At 42.5% G+C, this 25,001-nt stretch overlaps 1 protein-coding gene across 1 annotated transcript in view; it reads right to left on the bottom strand.

Moving 5' to 3' along the window:
* The window catches only part of LOC140202523 (leucine-rich repeat-containing G-protein coupled receptor 5-like), a 174,122-nt gene that overhangs the window by 89,660 nt on the left and 59,461 nt on the right, over window positions 1-25,001 (bottom strand). Inside the window, exon 3 of the mRNA XM_072267469.1 lies at window positions 11,499-11,570. Within this exon, the coding sequence (XP_072123570.1) occupies window positions 11,499-11,570 (72 nt within the window). The remainder of the gene's footprint in view (window positions 1-11,498; window positions 11,571-25,001) is intronic.

The following is a 25,001-nucleotide window of genomic DNA, read 5'->3' as shown; positions in this document are numbered from 1 at the left end:
TGGAGGAACTCAGCAGGTCAGACAGCATCTATGGAAAAGAGTAAACAGTTGACGTTTCGGGCCGAGACAACTTCTTCAGGACTAGAAAGGAAGGGGAGATGTCAGAGTAACAAGGTGGGGGGAGGGGAGGGGAGGAGGAAGTATAAGAGGGTAACTGACAGGTGAAACTAGATGGTGTGATGTAGAGCGGGAAGATGACTGGTGAAAGAGGTAAAGGGCTGGAGAAGGGGGAATCTGATAGGAGAGGACAGAAGACCATGGAAGAAAGGAAAGGGGGAGGAGCACCGGAGAGGGGTGAACATGTCAGGCTGCATCTAAATTGACGGGGAATGGGACAGAAGCCAGAATAAAATACCGGGGGATGGGGAAGAGTACAAGCTAGCAGGTGATAGGTGAGACCATGTGAGGGGAAATTCCTCCAACATTCACCCTGCCCTCACATTTACTTGGGCCATCTCTGACGTCTCTTTCCTCTTTCTCAATCTCTAGAGTCTACCTATTGACATCTTTTACAAGCCCGTTGACTCTCACAGTTACCTTGACCATACCTCTTCCCATCCAATCACTTGTAAAAATGCCATTCCCTTCTCCAGGTTCCTCAGTCTCTGCTGTACCTGTTCTCAGGATGAGACTTTCCATTCTAGAACACCTGAGATGTCCTTTTTTTAAAACAATTGTGATTTCTCTTCCACCACCATCGATACTGCCCTCACTCATAGCTCCTCCATTTCCTGCATATCAGCCCTCCACTGTCATAACAGGGATAGGGACTCCCCTTATCCTTACCTCATGAGCCTCCATATCAAGCACATATTCTCCACAACTTCCACGTAAACTTTGGTTTCTGTGGGGATTGTCCTCTAATGGCTCCTTTGTCGACCTGTCCTTCGCCCCTTATCTCCCTCCTGGCACTTACCACCGTTACTGTAACAAGAGCTACAACTGCCCCAACACCTCCTCCTTGACCACCAATCAGGGCCCCAAACTATCCTTCCAGGTGAGGCAACTCTTCACCTACGAGCCTGTTGGGGTCATCTCTTGTACCTGGCGCTCCCAACACAGACTCCTCTACATCAGTGAAACCACTACACATAGGAGCAGAACTGGGCCGTTTCTTTTAGCGGTTGTACAGATGAATTACTGGACTTATCATTGTAAACTGGGTCTATTGGAATTCTCCGCATGCATAAATTCAAAGTACCTGGTGTGGTAATCAACCTCTGACCTGGCCACCAATTAAAAGAAAAGGGCAAATCAATTAGTTAATTTTGAAAGCGGGAAGCTGCTGATGCAAAAACTCCAAAGTCCAAGCAGAAAATGCTGGAAATACTGAAAGGTTCAAAGGTTTCAATAGGCTTCAATAGATATACTTAATGTCAGGAAAGTGTATACAATATACATTCTGAAATTCTTTTTCTTTGCAAGCATCCACAAAATCAGTGGAGTACCCCGAAGAATGAATGACAGTTATACATTAGAACCCCAAAGCTCCCCCAGCTCCCCCCTCCCTTCCACAAGCAGCAAGGCAATGACCCCCTCCCCCAGCTCAAAGGTTCATTTTATTGTTAAAGTATGCATGTACAATACAACTCTGATACTTGTCTTATCCAGAAAGTCATGAAACACAGGAAGACTATGGGTGTTGATGACAGAAAAGACATTAACTCCCCCGCCACCACATGAAAAAGAAAAGAAACAAAACTCACGGGTTCCAAAACTTCCCCTCCCCTGCAGCAAAAAACAGCCGTGCTAAAGTCATAGACCCCCTCCCACATCACAATCCCCAATCCCTGACACCCTCAGTCACAGAAAAGAACAGGGACAGTAGCACCAAGCCCCCAACGCCCCCTCCACACACAAAAATTAACAGATCACCCACCCGCCAATCGGCCACAAGAAAGAAAACTGAGGAAACCAATATAAAGTATAGTCCAATAATCACATAAACCTCAGAATATGGGAAATGGAATTTCGTCTGCATACGAGGAGAGTAGCTGCACGAAATCAGTCCTTCTGTAAAGAGTGACTGCCAACCCGGGTGCGAACATGCCGAGCCAGGTCCAAACGCCACCAATCCAGGCCGAATGCACTGATCCGGGGCCGAACAATCTGACCCGGGTCCAAACACCGCCAATCTGTATCGAACGTGCCAATCTGGCTGCTGAACAATTCTGTTGGGAGTCATCTCTGACCCCCTCTGCATTCAACTCGAATCTTCAATCCTCCTTGTCGCTTTGAGATAGGGTCATTCATGAATCCACACCTCGTCTCTGTTTTGTTTTCCATGAGCCAGCTTGTCTTCTCAAACCTTTTCAGCCCCTTGTCTCTGATCTCCAAGAGGCAGTTCTCTGGACACTGCATAGTGCTGGACCCTGCAGTCGAGTTCCTAACTATATGTCACAGGCTTGCAACAATTTCCATAACACAAACAAGACAAAAAGAACAAGTGAAAGGCATAGAAAAGGTGGAATAATTGGATAGATTTGCTATCTGAAAGATGCCGCACAAGGAATCATTGTTTGTTAGTGAACATGGATCTTAGGGTCCATGTTCAGCAGAACTGTGATGGCAGATATAGAGGCAACGTTTCAGGGTGATGATTTTTCATCAGAACCACTTTTTTTTAATGAAAAAGATTCTCTCAATTTCTGCCCAGATGTGGTGGTAATATTAGAAAGCAAGTTGTACTCTACGCTCGTATGTTGGTTCAGTAATGAGGGGGTGCTATAGCGTTCGTAGTATCTTCTTTCAAATACCTTTTCAGGGGCTTGAGAAGATAGTGACCAACTAATCATGGAAGATCAGGGAAGTTCTACCAACATCATTTCAACAAGTTACTGGTCGCTGGCCTGGTATGGAAACACCAATGCATTTGAATGGAAAATCCTACAAAAGGTAATGAATTTGGCCCAGTACATCACAGGGAAAACCCTCCCAACCACTGAGCACATCTACATGAAACATTGTCATGAAAAGCAGCATCCATCATCAGAGCTCCCCACCACTCAGAACATGCCCTTTTCTGGCTGCTGCCAACAGGTAGAAGGTACAAGAACCTCAGGTCTCACACCACCAGGTTTAAGAACAGTCACTACCCGTCAACCGTCAGGCTCTTGAACAAAGGGAATAACTACACTCACTTGCCCATCCACTGAGGTGTTCCCACAGCCAATGATCTCATTTTAAGGACTCTTTATCTCATTGTTTGTTCTTGTTATTTATTGCTATTTAATTATATTTGCACTTGCACAGTTTGTTGCCTTCTGCTCTCTGATTGATCTTTCATTGATTCTGTTATAGTTATTATTTTATAGATTTACTGAGTATGCCCACAGGAAAATGAATCTCAGGGTTGTATATGGTGACATATATGTAGTTTGTGTGGGCATGTGGCCAAGTGGTTAAGGCATTGGACTAGCTACCTGAAGGTCGTGAGTTCGAGCCCCAGCCTAGGGGACGTGTTGTTAATCACACATTGCTCTGCGACGACACTGGTGTCAAGCTGTATGGGTCCTAATGCCCTTCCCTTGGACAACATTGGTGTCATGGAGAGGGGAGACTTGCAGCATGGGCAACTGCTGGTCTTCCATACAACCTTGCCCAGGCCTGCGCCCTGGAGAGTGAAGACTTTCCAGGCACAGATCCATGGTCTCGCAAGACTAACAGATGCCTTTAATATGTAGTTTGATAATAAAATTTACTCTGATTTATTAAGTCATTTACCATGACCCTGTTCCTGACTGATGCATTTTCTGCAGTTTAAAAAGTACTTTTTATTATTAGATTCAGATTAGATTAGATTCAACTTTATTGTCATTGTGCTGAATACAGATACAAAGCCAATGAAATGCAGTTAGCATCTGACCAGAATTGCAAAGAATAGTGTTATTACAAAATAACTGCGAATAAAAAATAAGTGCTACAGCACACAAATATAAAAGTACTGAGACTGTACAATATGGGTGCAATACTGCTCAGCACTGTGATGTGAGGTTCGGCAGGGTCACAGCCTCAGGGAAGAAGCTCTTCCTGAGCCTGCTGGTGCAGGAGCGGAGGCTCCTGTAGCGCCTACCGGATGGGAGGAGAGTAAAAAGTCCATGGTTAGGGTGAGATGCATCCTTGATAATGCTTTTCACCCTGCCCAGGCAGCGTTTATGGTAGATGTTCTCAATGGTGGGCAAATGGGTGCCGATAATCCGCTGGGCAGTTTTCACCACACGCTGGAGTGCTTTGCGGTCCGATACGGGACAATTGCCATACCACACTGAGATGCAGTTGGTGAGTATGCTCTCAATGGTACAGCAGTAGAAGTCCGTCAGTATCCTGGGACAGAGGTGAGCTTTCTTGATGCTCCGCAGGAAATAAAGGCGCTGTTGCGCCTTTTTGATCAGGATGGAGGAGTTCAGGGACCAAGTGAGATCCTCGGAAATGTGGACACCAAGGAATTTGAAGCTTGATACACGCTCCACTACAGGTCTGTTGATGTAGATGGGGATGTGAGTGTGGCTCCTAGCATGCCTGAAGTCCACAATAATCTCTTATTATGAGATGCTTCTGGACTTTACAGGTTTAAAACACTGAAAAATCCCCAAGTTCTTCCTCTTTCTTAGTATAAGTGTTGCTAAGTCATGGCTTTTGCATATTTTTACTGATATGAATTGAAAACAGAGTGATATCTTTCTCAGAAATACTCTCTAAGTCAATGTTGGCAGCCATACAGTGCATTTGGCACCAGTAAGACTGTGGGAGAAATGCGTTTCTACAAAAGTCATTAATAGTCCAGCTTGAGCAGTTTACTGACATTGTGTGGACTTCAGTTTCCTTTGCATGCTTTAATTGCTGGCATAGCAAGAAGCCCGATATTTCACTACAGTACATTTCACCTGGTCTCAATTGCTTGCCTCTGGCAACCAATAACTGGATCTGAATGTGCTAACCATTCCATAAGCAGTCAAACTCAATTGAAAATAAAACCATGAGCAGGATGTTTTCCAGCATAAATTGTTTGGAATAACTCTATACCATTGTATTACAGAGTTCATTGAATAATTTAAATTTATTATAGCAAGGCAGTTTATAATCTTGAGGGAAGTTATCCTAAAAATGAAATTAACTTTATTTTCTTACATTTGTTCCCTGATCATACTTAATCCAGTTTTCTCTAACTCCATGAGTTGTAACCTTGGATGGAGGCATTTTGTTTCATAAACAATTTTTGCTAGATTATGATAAAAAGACAGATGGTAGGTAGGTTCAGCCAACGTTAATCTTTCAGTTAACATGTGGACCTCTCTGTGGGCCATTAATTTCCTCAGTGACCTGAGGCTGATGGTTTGAAGGTATATTCTGAACCATGACACGTATAATTTATTACTTTGAGTTACATTTACAGATGGGGGCTCAGTGGCAAGCTGGGTTGTTTGGTTGACTCATAGCTCCCGTGATCTGGGTTTGGTTCCACTTTCATGTGCTGTCCGAGTAGAGCTTGCATCTTCTCCCTGTGACCATGTGGGGTGCCTTAGACATCTCAATAAAGAGCTGATTGTTAGGCCAACTGGCCACTGTAATTATGGAAAAGCCTACAAAAGGTAGTCGATATAGCCCAGCCCATCACAGGTAAAGCCCTCCCCTCCATTTAACACATCTACATGGAGCATGGAGTGTTGTCACAGGGAAGCACCACCCAGGACATGCTCCCTTCTCATTACTGCCATCAGGAGAAAGATACAGGAGCCTCAAAACTCACACCATCAGCTTCAGGAACAACTATTACCCATCAGCCACCAGGGGGGATAACTTCATTCAACTTCACTTGCCCCATCACTGAACTGTTCCTACAACCTATGGACTTACTTTCAAGGACTCTTCATCTCATGTTCTCAATATGTATTGCTTATTTATTTATTATCATTATTTTCTTCTTCTTCTTTTTATTATTAATATTAGTTTCTCTCTTTTATATTTGCACAGTTTGCTGCCTTTTGTCTATTGGTTGTTTGTTCGCCCCATTGGCTGCAGACTTCCATTGATTCAACTATGCTTACTTGCTGAGTCTGCGCACAAGAAAATGAATCTCAGGGTTGTATATGTGACATGTATATTCTTTAATTATAAATATACTTTGAGTATGTAGACATTATCCAGGACATTCCATCCAGGGGGGTCAGTGTGGACATGGTGGAGGATTACAAATACCTGGGGATATGAATTGACAATAAACTGGACTGGTCTAAGAACACTGAGGCTGTCTACAAGAAGGGTCAGAGCCGTCTCTATTTCCTGAGGAGACTGAGGTCCTTTAACATCTGCTGGACGATGCTGAGGATGTTCTACGAGTCTGTGGTGGCCAGTGCGATCATGTTTGCTGTTGTGTGCTGGGGCAGCAGGCTGAGGGTAGCAGACACCAACAGAATCAACAAACTCATTCGTAAGGCCAGTGATGATGTGGGGATGGAACTGGACTCTCTGACGGTGGTGTCTGAAAAGAGGATGCTGTCTACGTTGCATGCCACCTTGAACAATGTCTCCCATCCACTACATAATGTACTGGGTGGGCACAGGAGTACATTCAGCCAGAGACTCATTCCACCGAGATGCAACACAAAGCGTCATAGGAAGTCATCCCTGCCTGTGGCCATCAAACTTTACAACTCCTCCCTTGGAGGGTCAGACACCCTGAGCCAATAGGCTGGTCCTGGACTTATTTCCTGGCATAATTTACATATTACTATTTAACTATTTATGGTTCTATTACTATTTATTATTTATGGTGCAACTGTAACGAAAACCAATTTCCCCCGGGATCAATAAAGTATGACTATGACTATTATTCAGATCATTGCAGCAAATATTGGTGATGGGAAGATCTACAATTCAATTGGAGAGTGAATCTTATCAGCATCTTCAAAGGGCATTTGCTGTGCGAGACACTTGTTTACTTTGTTGAGATTGCATGTTGAAAGCTGACAATGATTAACTCACCTGTAACCAGCAGCAATAGAAAGTGTGCGTGTGTGGGTAGTTATGTGTGTTGCTTGAAATTCCAGCATCTGCAGATTTCCTCGTGTTTGCATAGAAAGTCAATGGCATTACTGTCCTGACGAAGGGTCTCAGCCCGAAACATCGACTGTTCCTCCTCCTATAGATGCTGCCTGGCCTGCTGCGTTCACCAGCACTTTTTGTGTATGTTGCTTGTCATTAATTTAAATAGGTTTGTGACGATTTTGAGATTTGCAGAATACTCCAAAATCTGGTACATAAGTAATTCCATTTGTTCTTTGAATTAGGTTTAGAATACTTCTAGCTGTTCCTCAGTAAACTTTTAGGCTAATAATTTTTTATAACGCAAGACATTTTTGATAAGTATACGGAGAGGCGGTGTTTAGAGGTCTATGGGCCAAACACAGGAAACAGGACTAGCTTGGTAGGGACTGTGGTCGGCATGGATAAGTTGGGCCGAAGGGCCTGATTTTATGCTGTATTACTGTATGACTCTATAATAGGAAAAATGAAAGTTGAATCTTCATTTTTTCTGATTAATAATGTATTAATTATGTTTTACAATGTCATTGTTTAAAAAGTAATACTTAGTAAAATATGGATAAAATTTTAAACTAAGATATCACAACCACTTTTCTGAAATTGACCAAAATTAATTTTATCAGACACATACAATTATAGAAATCACAATGGTGTACAGATCGTCCGCTGCCCTTGATCTAGCCCCTTCCAAAAAATATCTAGAAAATAGAAGAAAATAGTTTTATAATATCCCTCCAAACAACCTCCTATCTCAACCCCACCCTCCCCCAACCAGGATTTTAAGTCTGAGTTTATCTCTCTTTGCTTCTAAGTACCTCTTTTAAACAATTCTCTTCACACCTTGCCCCACTTCCTTTACAGAAACCAAATACATTCTCTGTCAACAACTGTTTACTTGACAAAGACCTTTTATGTATCCCCCTTGGGAGTGTAAGTTCTAAACCTCTCTGGCTCAATGTGACGTGCAGAAACAAACACTTTCCTAATGGGCAGAGTGAAGATGATTAATGAACAAACCTCAAATTACAACCCTTTCACTTAGCTTCAAGTAGGCTCTGTGGAAAAGTGTACTCGTTCACATTGAGATTTTATGGCTAAGAACATAAGAAACAGGAGCATGAGTGGGCCATGTGGCCCATCGAGCCTGCCCTACCATTCAATAAGATCATGGCTGATCTGGCCATGGACTCATCCAGGGGGATGTCCTGTTTCCATCCAGGGGGTCAGTGTGAACATGGTGGAGGATTACAAATACCTGGGGATATGAATTGACAATAAACTGGACTGGTCAAAGAACACTGAGGCTGTCTACAAGAAGGGTCAGAGCCGTCTCTATTTCCTGAGGAGACTGAGGTCCTTTAACATCTGTCAGACGATGCTGAGGATGTTCTACGAGTCTGTTGTGGCCAGTGCTATCATGCTTGCTGCTGTGTGCTGGGGCAGCAGTCTGAGGGTAGCAGACACCAACAGAATCAACAAACTCATTCGTAAGGCCAGTGATGTTGTGGGGATGGAAACTGGACTCTCTGACAGTGGTGTCTGAAAAGAGGATGCTGTCCAAGTTGCATGCCATCTTGGTCAATGTCTCCCATCCACTACATAATGTACTGGTTGGGCACAGGAGTACATTCAGCCAGAGACTCATTCTACCGAGATGCAACACTGAGCGTCATAGGAAGTCATTGCTGCCTGTGGCCATCAAACTTTACAATCCTCCCTTGGAGGGTCAGACACCCTGAGCCAATAGGCTGGTGCTGGACTTATTTCATGGCATAATTTACATATTACTATTTAATTGTTTATAGTTTTATTACTATTTAATTATTTATGGTGCAACTGTAATGAAAACCAATTTCCCCCGGGATCAATAAAGTATGACTATGACTATCTGCACTTACCTGTCTTTTCCTCATAACCCTTAATTCTCCTACTATGCAAAAATCTATCCAACCTTGTCTTAAATATATTTACTGAGGTAGCCTCCACAGCTTCATTGGGCAGAAAATTCCACTGATTCACCACTCTCTGGGAAAAGCAGTTCCTCCTCATCTCCATCCTAAATCTACTTCCCCAAATCTTGAGGCTATGTCTCCTAGTTCTAGTCTCACTTACCAATTCAATGTTTTATTACATAACATTGAGAAGAGAGAGACGATCGCCTGTTATGCCGCTGATGTTTAGGACAGTAATGAAGGTCTACCATCTCTGGCGGTGTTCAGGGCTTCCTTCATCATGTCAGTAGCTTCCTCTTGGTTTTCACTACTGTCAGTCATGCAAGTCCCGGTGGAGACTCAGGAATACTTCCACACTCTGAAGTTTCCATAATAGTTATTTTTTGACCAGTCAGGGTTGTTAGCTCCGAGTTGAAAACCCGAACCTGGAGGACTGGTGGACCACTCTTAGTTAGGCATCCACCCTTTGACCTATTTGGCTTGGGTGACCCTACTAAGAGCCAAAGCATAAAGCCCTGACTCCAGCCAACATAGCTTTCTGGGTCATTGAGGCATGCAATCCTCCAAACCCAGTGACAAGCTTGTGGTGCTCTCAGCAGATAAAATGTTGATATACTGTTTAGTAGTTCCAAACATGCACACATGCAAAAAAAATCGCAGCTAAAAGAGTCCTGAAAGATGAAGTACACTCTTTTTAATCAAAATAGTTGTACCCTTTAATAATCATGAATACAAGGCAATGCTAATTTTTTGACATTTCTGTTATATTGTGCTTAAGTGAACATTGACCTGAACTTCTGCAAGGTTAGTATTCACTTCAATCAGATATAACAGCAGTCAACAATAAAAATGACTATGAATAAATTGTAGAAAATAATACCAGGTAAGTTAATCACATTACAAATATGATAACACCTCTGGAAAAATCTGTCAACATTTTTTTACCACATATTTGTCCCTACGTTTTTATACTTAAACTCCAAGCCCAGCCAGATGGACCAACATGATCAAATTCATTGTCCTTACCTGTACATGGCAAGTTTAGATCACAAGACCATAAGATATAGGAGCAGAATTAGGCCATTTGACCCATTGAGTCTGCTCTGCCATTTCATCATGGCTGATCTACTTCCCTCTCAGGCTCAACCTCGTTTCTTCTCCTCGTAACCCTTCGTGCCCTGATTAATCAAGAATATATCACCCTCTGGCTTTAATATATCCAATGACTTATCCCCCATAGCCACCTGTGACAAAGAATTTCACAGAGTCATCACTCTTTGACTAAAGAATGTCCTCCTCATCTCCATTCTAAATGGACGTCCCTCTATTCTGAGACTGTGCCCTCCAGTCTTAGACACCCTCACCTCAGGGAGCATCCTCTCCACATCCACTCTATCAAGGCCTTGCAACATTCAATAGGCTTCAGTGAGGTTCCCCCTCATTCTTCTGATTTCCAGTGAGTACACGCCCAGAGCTATCAAAAACTCCTCATATGACAAGCCTTTCAGTCTCAGAATCATTTTTGTGAACCTCCTTTGAACCATCTCCAATGTCAGCACATCCTTTTTTTTTTAGATAAGGGGCCCAAAACTGCTCACAGTACTCAAAGTGAGGCCTCAGCAGTGGCTTAGAAAGTCTCAACATTACGTCCTTGCTTTCATAGTCCACTCTTCTTGAAATGAATGCTAACACTGCATTTACCTTCCTCACCACCGACTCAACCTCTGGCTGAGTGAAATCTGCTTTTCTCCTTGGAGTGATGGAGGATGAGAGGTGACCTGACAGAGGTGTATAAAATGATGAGAGGCATTGATCATATGGATAGTCAGAGGCTTTTTCCCCAGGGCTGAAATGGCTGCCACAAGAGGGCACAGGTTTAAGGTGCTTGGGAGTAGGTACAGAGGAGATGTCAGGGGTAAGTTTTTTACGCAGAGAGTGGTGAGTGTATGGAATGGGCTGCCAGCAATGGTGGTGGAGGTGAATACGATAGAGTCTTTTAAGAGACTTTTGGAGCTTAGAAAAATAGAGGCCTGTGGGTAAGCCTAGTAATTTCTAAGGTAGGGACATGTTCGGCACAACTTTGTGGGCCGAAGGGCCTGTATTATGCTGTAGGTTTTTTATGTTTCTATGTTTCTAACCTGCAAATTATCCTTTAGGGAATCCTGCACAAGGACTCCCAAGTCCATTTGCACCTCATAATCTCAATCATAAATTACACCTATGAAGGTAATTTTCTTTGGTAAAAGATAATTTTATAAATGGCCACATTTTTAAAGCAGAGAAATTTAAACTACAACAGTACCAGCTGAGTCAGAACATAACATTTTCCCAACGGCTAAGTCTAACTTAATCTTTTGAGAATGAAATCGGATTCGGATTCGGATTCAGGTCACCATGTTCTAGAGAACAAAGCCAAATTTCATCATTTTTGTTGGTTGGTCCATAAACAAAAAACTTCACGATCTAAGCTACGAAAGTTAGCAAATAAAGGAAAAGCTTACTTACAGGACTTTAAGATTGTAAAGACCATCAAATGCTCCCATAGGGATGTTCGTCAAGTCATTTCCTGCAAGACGCCTGTGGGGAGGAGGGGGAAGAATAATCAGACACATTTCTTCATGTGGAATTCATTTAAAAGCTAAGAAATGCAACATAAATACACAAAAATAAGAACTTCCATTATTAAAAAAACTCTGCAGACTGCAGTGAATAGTTCCTCAGCAAAAGCCACATTAATGCTCAAAGTACGTGAAAATAAAGGCATCATGCATTGAGAAAAAACATTTTATACTTAAGAAATAAATGGCTTTAAAATTGTGAGGTTGATACATTGTGCAAGGCTGATACATTAGGTGCATGTATGAAATTGTTAACAGTCTGGACTAATCATCACAGGCAACAAATCCAAGCACCACTAGGAAGAGAAGCAAGCTGGTGCCCTGGTGCAATCACAAGAACTTGGAGCTGAATGCTCTGAAAACCATGAAAGTGCATATCGTCTTCAGGAGAAATGAGCCTTCTCTCTACCCACTCATCATCAACAACCCTATAGTTAGCACCTTTTCAATATTCAGGTTCTTGGGAATCATTATTTCACAGGATCTCACGTGGGAGTACCATATTTCCTTCATTAACAAAAAGGCTCAGCGGAGGATGCATTTCTTGTGCCAGTGGGTACAATTACGTCTTCCTCGGTATACAGTTCTATACTGTATAGAGAGCAGCCTCACACCAACCATTACTGTTTGGTTGGTGCAACATCCTCTACAGAAACTGCAGCAAACTGTCAGGTCAGACGAGGAGGCCGTTGACTGCAGTCTCCCGTCACTGCCGGACAAAGAAGCAGGCAGGAAAAATCACTGCAGACACTGCCCACCCAGCGAAGAGTCTTTTACAAAGGCATCCTTTTGGAAAACACTACAGGGCTATTAAAACCAAAAAAAAACCACACTAGTTTCTTCCTCCAGGCAGATCAATCATACTCTAGTTAGAATGATCTGATCGACCATTCTAGTTAGTCCACCGCACCCTCCTCTATCCCTCTATTACTGCACTATAAATATATTAAACCTCTTTTTATAATGCTGTTTACATTGTAGATAAATACTAGCATTCATGTATTTATGTATATTTTATTCCATGTCTGTACTTTAACCTCTAACTTTATTTTTATATAATGCTTTACTCTTTATAATTGTTAAATGTTGTTATTAACTGCATGTTGCGCCTTGACCGATACACCAAATTCCTAATACGTGTAAATGTATACAGCAAATAAAGGTAATCCTTGATCCTTGAAAGATAAAAGGAAAGGCTGTTTAAGAGGGAAGGGTTAGATTGATCTTCAAGTAGGTTAAAGGGTCAGCAGAGCGCCATGGGCCAAATAGATAGATAGATAGATAGATATACTTTATTGATCCTGAGGAACACTGGGTTTCGTTACAGCCGCACCAACCAAGAATAGAGCATAAATATAGCAATAGAAAAACCACAAATAATCAAGCAACAAAATGCAAACTATGCCAGATGGAAAAAAGTCCAGGACCAGTCTATTGGCCCAGGGTGTCTGATCCTCCACAGGAGGAGCTGCAAGTTCGATGGCCACAGGCAGGAACGACCTCCCATGCCGCCCAGTGTTCTATCTCGGTGGAATGTGGCCGAAGTCCAACAGTAAAAAGTTCAATGTCCGGTCTATAAACACGTTCCTCAATTGTAATATGACTCGGATTGCACAATCTGTTGTTAACCAGAACAGTAAGCACCCAACTCCTTCACGCTTACTGCTCTCAGTGCACTTCTGGTCAGTCGGAACGGTCTGGAAGCCGTCCATGGAGAAGCTTTGATCGGGTATGTCCTTGTGCAGCCCCGTTCCAGTGATAGGTACATGGATGGTAGGGGTATGGGGGGGGGGGGGCGTGTTATGGTTCCGGTGCAGGTCAATGAGGCTAGGAGGTTCAACATGGACTAGATGGGCTGAAAGGCCTGTTTCTGTGCTGTACTTTCCCATCACTCTATGGCTCTATTCAATCACCTCTGACTTGTGTCTTGTGGAGAGTGGAAAGGCTATGGAGAATGGGGAGTTTGGTCATTTACCACACGATGTCCTAATTCTCTGTCGACAAAGGCATTTATATGGCTGTTCCAGTTAAATTTCTGGTCAATTATGACCTCTCAGGGTGTCAATGCTTTTAGAGCTTCAGTGATAGTGGGCTTAATTACAATCTCTGTTCAGATATTGTTGGGCACAGATGTGGAATGAACTGTACTTGCTGTTTAGTAGCTGAAGCCTGAAAGCAGCCCAAGTTTTTCAGTATGTAGGTATTGATTATCAAAGGAGTTGCCATTAGAACAATATACTGTGCAAACATCAGCAGATATCCCCATGTTTTGACAGAGCTGCGCAGAAACTACTTGAGCCTGGGCCACCACCCTGATGAACATCTGCAGAAGTGTCCTTCATTCTGAGGAGCAGTAGGTAGACATTATCTAAAGGGCCATAAACTAGGGTAAACACAGTCAATGATTGAAGGAATTAAGTATCTATCAAACCAGGCATGAGTTTAGATTTGTTCAAGACTCCTCATAATTTACAGACAAATGATATTTTCTCTGCAATGAATGTATTAATGAATCATTTGATACACTATTTAGATAAAAGACTGAAGTTTTAAATAAAATTCTGGAGCTTGCTGATTGTTCTCTCTTACTCTCCAATTTGCCAGTCAGCAAAGAAGAATGGTGTTCAATACCCGCTCCTCTGATTGATGTCTATAGACTCTTGAAAGGTTTTAAGTGACAACCAATTATTCCAGAAATTCTGCAGGTGCTGGAAGTCCAAAGCAACACACACAAAATGCTGGAGGAGCTCAGCAGGTTAGGCAGCATCTATTAAACTGAATAAACAGTCGAAGATATGGGCCGAGACTCTTCTTCAGGACTGAGAAGGAAGGGGGAAGAGGCCAGAATAAAAAGGTGGGGGGAGGGGAAGGTAGGGCCAGATCAAGGGCTGGAGAAGAAGGAATCTGTTAAGAGAGGAGAGTGGACCGTAGGAGAAAGGGAAGGAGGAGGGGACCCAGGGTGTAATAATAGGCAGGTTAGAAGACATGAAAGGTCAGAGCAGGTGTAGAAGAGGGGGAGGGGGATTTGTGTTCACTGAAATGAGAAAGCGATATTCGTGCCATCAAGTCGGAGTGTACCCAGACGGAATATAAGGTGTTGCTCCTACATCCGGAGAGTGGCCTCATCATGGCACAAGAGGAGGCCATGGACCAACATGTCGGAACAGGAATGGGAATCGGAATTAAAATGATTGGCCAACGGGAAATCCTGCTTTTGGCAGATAGTGCAGAGGTGCTCAGTGAAACGGTACCCCAATTTATGATGGCTCTCAGCAATGTAGAGGAAACTGCATTGGGAGCACCGATTGACATTGATATTTCATTATCAATAGCTGTTTGTGAGCAAGACAAAGCAGAGTATGTCTTTTCAAAAGCTCAAAGAGTCATGGAATGAGAGTTGGAAAAACAGGTCCTTTGGCCAACAAACCTTGATCACATCTCTCACTGCTCCCCATCTGGCTCTTGAATTTCCAGCATCTGCAGAATTCCTTGTGTTTACATTTTTAAAATCACACTAATCCCATTTTCCTCTCTCCTCTCTATATACTCTTCCTTCAATATTCCTGTCACCTGCCTGCAATAGGAGGCAATTTATGGTAGCCAGTTACCCTATCAACCAGCACATTTGACATGTGGTGAGGAAGCAATGTTATCACTGAAAATACAGACAGGAGCCAAGATTGGTAAGGGACCCTGGTTTGAACTGCTGCTCTCAGGTGAAGAATCATGACTGAGGTATGTCAGGAAGAATAAATGAGATTTGAATTATGTACATAAATCAAAATAACAGGAAAAAAGATGGATGAAAAGAAAGAGATAATACATTTTCACTGTATCCTGACGAAGGGTCTTGGCCGGAAATGTCGACTGTACCTCTTCCTAGAGATGCTGCCTGGCCTGCTGCGTTCACCAGCAACTTTGATGTGTGCTGCTTGAATACATTTTCAATACCAGCTCTCATATGAGGAAATTAGTCCACACATAAAATATAGCCAAAATATAGCTTATTTCTTCTCCTTTGTTATGATTGTGAAAAAGAAATTTAATATCTTGAATGTTAGTCCTATTCATAAACATGAGAAAATCTGCAGATGCTGGAAATCCAAAGCAACACACAGAAAATGCTGGAAGAAATCAGCAGGTCAGGCAGCATGTGTGGAAATGAAACAGTCGACGTTTCAGGCCGAGACCCTTCTTCAGGACTAGAAAGGAAGGGGGAAGATGCCAGAATAAAAAGGTGGGGGGAGGGCAAAGTGGCCAGCTGGAAGGTGATAGGTGAAGCCAGGTGGGTGGGAAAGATCAAAGGTTGGAGAAGAGGGAATCTGATAGGAGAGGAGAGCGGACAACAAGAGAAAGAGAAGGATGAGGGGATTCAGGAGGATATGGTGAGAAGAAATAACAGGTTGGAGTGGGGGACAGAGGAAGAGGGGAGTGGGGGTGATTTTTTTTACTGGAAGGAGAAATCGAGATTCATGCCATCAGGTTGGAGGCTATCCAGACAGAATATAACGTGTACCTCCACCCTGAGGATGGCCCTATCTTGGCACAAGATGAGGCCATAGGCCAACATGTCGGAATGGGAAGGGGGATCAGAATTAAAACGTTTGGCCACCGGGAAGTTCAGCTTTTGGCGGATGGAGCTGGGGTGCTTGACAAAGTGGTCCCCAATTTATGACGGGTCTCACCAGTGTAAAGGAGGCTGCATCGGGGGCACCCGACACTATAGATGACCCCAGCAGATTCGCAGGTGAAGGGCTGCCTCACCTGGAAGGACTGTTTAGGGCCCTGAATGGGGTTGATGGAGGAGGCGAATGGGCAGGTGTAGTTCTATCCACCTGAGAGTGACCGAGGATAACTTCCTGATTTCTGTGCTTGGCCACTGGTGTGCATAATTTGGTCTCTAAAGTCTGGGTAATTCTCTATTAACAATCAGTGGTGATTAACATGTACATTACTTTCAATGTATTTTGTTTCCACCTTAATCCTGTTTTCAGTGGCATCTGGAAATTTTCTTTAGCAATTTCAGTCAGCTGGAAGAATTTACCCACTGTTCTGCACACAGGAATAAACACAGAACCTAACTCATCAACTATAATCCTCAATGTGAGTGTCTGTGAGCCATGAGGTTTAGACACTTAAATGTATTTTCATTTTTTCCAGTGTTTATGAATGCTAATTTTTTAAAAATCTCTGTCTTGGGTCATTGGTTCTGTTATAAGTTCCAGTAGCCTGGCCAGAGGGATAGAGGTTCTTTTATTTCTTGGCTGCATTCCTGTGGCTTTTTTTAAATGGACCTGGGGTCCATTACTCAGCCATTAGCTGCGAGACAGATGTGTTGATGTGTCTGCTGGTGGGTTGATATTGTTTAGATGTTTGTGAATTGGCTGCTTGTGAATGTCAATGGTCCAGACTTCCTGTGTACAATGACTTTAAAAAAAAACATTGGGAAGAAAGTTCCTTTCCTCTTCAGATTTTGCATCATTTCATTATAGGCTGCTCCGAGATCCTTAGAATGTAGTCACGATAAGGATGCCAGTCTCAGTCTGTCAAATGCAGTCTTTCCGCCTTCCTTATATCACTCTGATTTGTACAGATTCAGGAAAAAGCTCTGCGTGTGAGAACAGGTCTTCCACATTTTAAAGTTCAGAGTAAATTTATTATCAAAGTATGTATATGTCACCGTATACTACCCTGAGATTCATTTTCTTGCAGGCATTCACAGTAGAACAAAGGAATGCATTGGAATCAATGGAAAGCTACACATAAAGACTGACAAACAACCAATATGAAAAAGATGACAATCTGTGCAAATGCAATAAAGAATACTGAGAACATGAGCTGTAGCGTCCCTGAAAGTGCGTTCATAGGTTGCAGGAACAGCTCAGTGTTGTGGTGAGCGAAGTTATCCACACTGGTTCAGAGCTTGAGGGTGAAGGGTAAGAACTGTTCCTGAAATGGTGGTGTGGGACCTAAGGCTCCTGAACCTCATTCCTGTTGAAGCAGCAGGAAGAGAGCAAGATGATGGGGGTCCCTGATGGTAGATGCTGCTCACTAGTGATGGCACTCCGTGTTGATGTGCTCAATGGTGGGGAGGGCTTTGCCCGTGATGGACTGGGCCGTATCCACTACTCTTTGGAGGAGTTTCCATTCTTGGGTATTGGTGTTTCCATTCCAGGCCGTGATGCAACTAGTCAGGACACAGTCCATCACACATCTATAGAAACTTGTCATTTGTCCTTTACATCTTACGTTAACTGAGAGTGTAGGCAGCACTAAGCTATGGGTACATATATAATATTTGTAGCAATTTCTCCAAGCTTCAGAAGTTCTATTGTGTTAAACCCAAGCAGAAAAGCACAGCGATTTGCACTGCTGCCACTGTAGGCTGGGCTGGAGAGTAAAGTTATCTCTCTCACTTACCAGTACTTACAGTGAAGTTCCAAGTAAATTTATCGTCAAAGTACATATGTATCACCATACACTACCCTGAGATTCATTTTCCTGTGGGAATATATAGTAATAGAATCAAAAGACCGCACCCGACAGGATGGGCAAACAACCAGAGTGTAAAAGGCAACCAACTGTGCACACGAAAGATAATGACAAATAAGTAATAAATATCAAGAATACGGGATGAAGAGTCGTTGAAAGTGAGTCCATTGGTTGTAGGAACATTTCAATGAGGGGTCGAGTGAAGCTATCTCCTGTGGTTCAAGAGCTGGATGGTTGAGGGGTAATACAGGAAGAGCATGTAAATTTGCTTTTCCAGTCACTGCATCGGATTAGGTTTGGGACCTGTCATCTGCTCATGTGTGAGGAGGATATTTACGTCTACAATAATTTATTATTTATTAGGCGATACAGTGTGGAGTCACGCCATCCCAGCAAATTCAGATAAACCCGATTAACTCTAACCTAATCATGGGACAATTTACAAGGACCAATTAACCCACCCAGTACATCTTTGGACTCTGTGAGGAAACCGGAGGACCCGGGGAAAATCCAAGCATCCCTCGAGGAGGACGTGCAGAGTCTCCTTACAGAGCGGCACCGAATTGAACTCCAAACTCCGGAATGCCCAAGCTGTAAAGTGTTGTGCTAACTGCTACTCTACTGCAGCGCCCAACGGCACATAATGATTGTCTACTCTTTCAATATAACCCTGAAGGAATGTGACTGTGTGAACTCACTAATTTTTGATTCCTTCACATGGAGCTTGTAGTGCTTTCCCATAAACAGCTGGTGTCCATGTTTAAGTTCGATTGTTACTCTATGGGTGGGAGAAGTAGGTATCACTTTTCAATACATTGCTACTGAAGTTTTGCAATTTACAGATTGGACTAGTTCAAATTGGACTCCTTCCATTTTATGTTTTTTTCTTCTATGGTTTTGTCCATTCTTTCTTAATGTCATTTACACAACTTGTTGTTCTTTAAGTGTGGTGGTGGGGGGGGGTTAATATTTTTGCTGTTTGCGCAATTTGTTGTTTTATCATGTGGTTGGGGGGGGTAACATTCTTTATGCCGTTTATGCAATTTTGTTTTCTCGTGTGGGTGGGGGCGGTTAATATTCTTGTTGCCGATTGTGCAATTTGCTGTTTATTTTGTGTGAGGAGGGAAGTTAATGTTCTTGCCATTTGTTGTTTCTTGTGTGAGGGTGAGTTAATGTTTCTGATGTTTGTGCAATTTGTTTTTTTGTGTGGGGGGAGGCTAATGTTCTTGTCGTTTGTGAAATTTGTTGTTTTTTGTGGGGGGGGGGTAATGATTTTCTTGCCATTTTTGCAATTTGTTGTTTTTTTGTGTGAGGGGGTTGATGTTCGATGCTTTTCTTTAAACAGCGCCCATGGGTTTCTTTGTTTCATGACTGTCTGGAGAAGATGAATCTCAGAGATGTACAGTATACTGTACACATACTTAGATAATAAATGTACCTTGAACATTGGTCATTTCTTCTTCCATTTTTTCTGTGTACAGGACTTAGCAATGTTGACTAATGTCATTCCTCGCCATTTATTAATTACATTTCTGCTGTAAACTGGAATACTGTGCATGCACTAAGAAGTTTTGTAAGTTCTTCGTCACCATTTTAGAAAGTGGAAAAAGACACATAAATCATCGTGTGGCATAGAAGGAAATGACAGGATCAGTTCAACTTTCCATTTTACATTCCAATTTTATTTTATTCTGTATTAACATCTTTAAATTTAATTGACTTTAATTGCTGCTCTAATTGAATACATAAACTCGGGAAGGTCAAAACCAGCAATGTTTATACAAGATGTTTTGCACACTGCTACGCTTACTACAACTTCTAATTCCGTTTTAGAAACATATAGAAAACCCCAGCACAATACAGGCCCTTCAGCCCACAATGCAGTGTTGAACACGTACTTACTTTAGAAATTGCCTAGGGTTACCCATAGCCCTCTATTTTTCTATTTTGTTAAAGTTTTACCAGATGAAAAAGTAGGAGTATATTTATATAGCACCTTTTGTGACCTCAACATGTAATAGACTAAAGTTTGCAGACAATAAACTATTTATTTGGCTTGATTACTGTAGTAGCATGGTTACAAACTATTGTTCACATCAACCTGCCTAATTTAGTAAGCAATTTCACAAGCTATGGACAATAACTTCAGGGCATCGCCATCATTATGTGTCCTGTTGCACGACGTGGGCAATCATGCTCTCATGACCATGATTGTTCTTGGTGAATTTTTCTACAGATTTGCTTTGCCATTATCTTCTTCTGGGCAGTGCCTTTACAAGACAGGTGACACTAGCCATTATCAATACTCTTCAGAGGCTGTCTGCCCAGTATCAGTGGTCACATAACCAGGACTTGTGATATGCACCGGCTGCTCATACGACCATCCACCACCTGCTCCCGTGGCTTCACGTGACCCTGACTGGGGGCTAAGCAGGTGCTACACCTTGCCCAAGGGTGATCTGCAGGCTAGCAGAGGGGCAGAGCGCCCTACATCTCCTTTGGTAGGGATGTATCTACACCCTGATACCACTACCTAGGAAGCACAGCAAATTATAAATGACCTTTCACTGGGATTGCGAGAAACAATAAATACTTCATGCTGATTAAATTTGTGAGACTGTGGATCAAGGGTTAATTTAAGAGAAAGGCAATCTCTTCACAATCACAAAATGTTGGGGGAACTCAGCAGGTCAGGTATCATCCATGAAAAGGAGTAAACATCAACACTTCCAGCCCAGACCCTTCATCAGGATGGGAGATGAAGAGGAAGGAAGCCAAAATCTCCTTCCCTTTCCAGTCCTGATGAAGAATCTTGGCCCAAAACGTCAACTGTTTATTCATTTCTATAGATGCTGCCTGACTTGACGAGTTCCTACAGATCTTTTGTGTTTTGCTCTGGATTTCCAGCATCTCTTGCATTTAAGCCAACGATCAAGTTTATTAATCTTTTTGGAGGTGTCAGAAACAAAGGCACAAATACACTTCACATTACAGATGGAATACCTGTGGGCAGGTGATGTGGAAAGTGGGACGTAACCAGGAGCAGGGGGACAGCACACACTGATGAGCTCTGGTTAGAATGGAGTTAGAAAGCAGAAGGTTGAGCGAGTGATGCTTCGTTATTTCTCCCAGGCTCAACCTCTTGATGAATGGGGCCACTGCACTTCCAAAATCTAGAGCAGGGGTTCCCGACCTTTCTTATGTCAGAGACCCCAACCATTTACTGAGGGGTCTGTGGGCCCAGGCTGGGAACCCTCTGCTTTGGAGCCATGACTGTGGCCCATTTCCTGCAACCTGGGTAGTTTATCTGTACTTCTCGCTTTCATTTTTCTGTAATTCTTTACCATTGCTGAATGTGTTTTTTTAGTTGCGTGTCGAACCTACACACCCCAGCAAGTTTGTAATATGTGCAGTATATTCCTAAAACACATGGTGAATAAAGTTGCTCCTTGATCCTCAAGAAAAGGGCATGCTAGGCTGGGTGGGTTTATTTACAATGCTGTTTTGCACACGCTCAGTGATTCAGGAACAGCTTCCTTCCCTCTGCCATCCAATTACTGAGTGGACATCGAACCCATGAACACTACCTCACTACCTTTTTATTTCTATCTCTATGTTTCTATGTTTACCCCTACTGCTCTACTTATTTAACTATTTTATATATTTACTGTAATTCAGCTTTCTATCTATTATTATGTATTGCAATGTACTGCTGCCACAAAGGCAACAAATTTCATGACATTAAACCTGATTCTATTTGCTATTAACCTACAGTAATTGAAAATTTGCAGTGAGTAATTAACCTCTGAGCATTACCTTGGCATATGGGAGAAAACTGCAAAACCTGGGGAAATAGATACGTCCACAGAGAGAACCTGCAAACCCCACACAGGCAGGGGCAATGTCAAGATCAGTCTTGGGTCCCCATAGCTATTTTGGTGTTTGGTTGCCCAGAGAGAAGGGAGATTGCTGTAGTCTAGAGGCAGCATGGCTGTAATCATTTAAACTTTGAATTTCAATTTTTCCACTTACATTAATCCAAAAGATCAACCTGGTATTGATTAAGTGAACTTTTTACATTAAAAGTCCCCTGGCCCATAATCAATTCAGGAATGTTTTGGCATCTCTTGTGACTGTAGTTCCTCAGGCACAAATGTCATCTGGCATGACACTGCCTAAACAAGATACTCCCTAAAGATGGGTGCAGAGATCAGGATACTTAATTAACCCACACTGATTGCAAAGTAAGACACTTGCCAATTTCGTGCTGGCTGCTTATTATAGTGATTCTTGCATGTGCCCAGTGCTAACAGTGCTCCTTGTTAACAATATGGATCCGGGAGTTCACCAGTATTGTAACTTGTTAAGCACAATTAAAGCTGATCTTTTGAATGTAACATCAGCCCCATAAAGAGGAAATGCACTATGGTGGTGGACATTACAGAGAAAGAGAATCTGACCTGGGAAGTATGAAAAATGGCACAATTCTCATTAGAACCCTGGTTAGATCACATTTTGTTTATTGTATTCAGTTCTGGTCGCCTCATTATAGAAAGGACATGGAAGCGTCAGGAAGAGTGCAGAGGACATTTGCCAGAACACTGCTAGATTAGAGAGCACGTCTTGGGAAGATAGGCTGAGTGAACTAGGGCTTTGGAGTGAAGGCAGATGAGAGCTGATTTGATAGAGATGTACAAGATGATAAGAGGCATAGATAGAGTGGACGGCCAGAGACTTTTTCTTCCCCAGGGCAGAAATGGCGAACACAAGTTGGCATAATTTAAGGTGTTTAAAGAAAGTATAAGGGGTAAACATAGAAACATAGAAAATAGGTGCAGGAGTAGGCCATTCGACCCTTCGAGCCTGCACCGCCATTCAGTACGATCATGGCTGATCATCCAACTCAGAACCCTGTACTTGCCTTCTCTCCATACCCCCTGATCCCTTTAGCCACAAGGGCCATATCGAACTCCCTCTTAAATATAGCCAATAAACTGGCCTCAACTGTTTCCTGTGGCAGAGAATTCCACAGATTCACCACTCTCTGTGTGAATAAGTTTTTCCTCATCTCAGTCCTAAAAGGCTTCCCCTTTATCCTCAAACTGTGACCCCTCATTCAGAGGGGTAGTCAGAGGTAGATTTGTTTTAGACAGAGAGCACACTGCCAGAGGTGGTGGGGGAGGCAGATACATTAGGGACATAGGCAAGTGAATGAAATAGAAATGTCAAAGGGAGGGGTTAAATTGATCTTGGAGTAGGTTAAAGAAGGGGGCAGCACAACACCATGGGCCGAATGGCCTGCACTGCGCTGTACTCCTTTATGTTCTATGTTCGATGTAGACCAACTCATCCAATTGCTGGCATTCAATCAGGAAATGACCTTGGCCAGATTAAATTAATTTAGATTTATTGCATGAATTAAATAATTAAATGTTTGTAAAATAATGGCCAAATGACAAATTCCATACATCTGTTCTCTATCTGCATTGTATTCTATGTTGCACATTTATTGTGTTTATTTTGGTAATTTTGGCCGTGGTAAGAGTGAGGATCCTGATGAAGAGTCTTGGCCCAAAATGTCAACTGTTTATTCCCATCCATGTATGCTGCCTGACCTGCCATGCTTCCCCAACACATTTAGTGAATTGCAAGGGAATAAGTTATGCATTCATGCTTTGTTCTGTGCAGTTGATTCTGGGGCCACCAGGCATCACATCTTTTGTTGACCACTTAATTACGCTTAATCACATCACTTCAAGACAGTATGTTTTACTAATTGCTAATAAAGAATTGACTTTGACTTTGTGGAACATTTTTACTGGGCTGATCGGTGGGTGCATCATACAAGGATAACGAACAATGCTAGGTTGCCAGCAGTGGCAATTGGTTTGTTAGAAATGGCCGCTACAAATTAAACCACAGGACCATAAGACATAGGAGCAAAATTAGGCCATTCAGCCCATCAAGTCTGCTCTGCCATTCCATCATAGCCGATCCCGGAATCCCGGATCCTACTCAACCCCATACACTGCCTGCTCACCATATCCTTTGATGCCCTAACCAATCAGGAAACTATCAACTTCCACCTTAAATATACCCACGGACTTGGCCTCCACAGCAATCGATGGCAGAGCATTCCACAGATTCACTACTCTCTGGCTAAAAAAAAATTCCTCCTTACCTCTGTTCTAAAGGGTCATCCCTCAATTTTGAGGCTGTGCCCTCTAGTTCTGGATACCCCCAACGTAGGAAACATCTTTGCCATATCCGCCCTATCTAGTTCGTTCAAGATTCAGTAGGTTTCAATGAGATTCCCCCACCCCACCCCCGCCACCCTCTTCTAAATTTCAGTGAGTCCAGGCCCAAAGCTCCCCATATGTTAACCCCTTCATTCCTGGAATCTTTGTGAACCTCCTCTGGACTCCCTCCAATGACAACACATCCTTTCTGAGATACAGGGCCCAGATGTTGTTCTGCAAAATAATGGGCAAACAACAAATCCCTTGGAATTTCAGACAATTACTGAACGTAAATTCCACAATCTCACATAGCAGAGGTGTGGATATTCACGACATAAAATTAATAGACCAGTTTAACCTCGGACATTTTTCTATAAATTTAAGTATTAAGGATTGGGTAATTTTGATATTCCTCTGTGTGGCTCACACAATAACTCCTTTATGTAAAACAAGGAAATGATTAAATGATGCATTTCATCATGTTGAATCATTTGTTCTAAAGTTAAAAGAATCCATCTCTCTCTGATAAAGAAATAATTTTTCACAGTTGCTTCCTCAGAACGGAGCAAACACAAAGGCATTTCACCATATAATGCACACTTTGTTACCCTGGCAATATAAAGAAGTTACACTCCGTGGATCATAAATTGAATGTACAT

The sequence above is a fragment of the Mobula birostris genome, chromosome 9 (assembly GCF_030028105.1).
Source record: "Mobula birostris isolate sMobBir1 chromosome 9, sMobBir1.hap1, whole genome shotgun sequence".
Classification (NCBI taxonomy): Eukaryota; Metazoa; Chordata; class Chondrichthyes; order Myliobatiformes; family Myliobatidae; genus Mobula; species Mobula birostris.
This window is presented reverse-complemented; position numbering and strand designations above follow the sequence as displayed.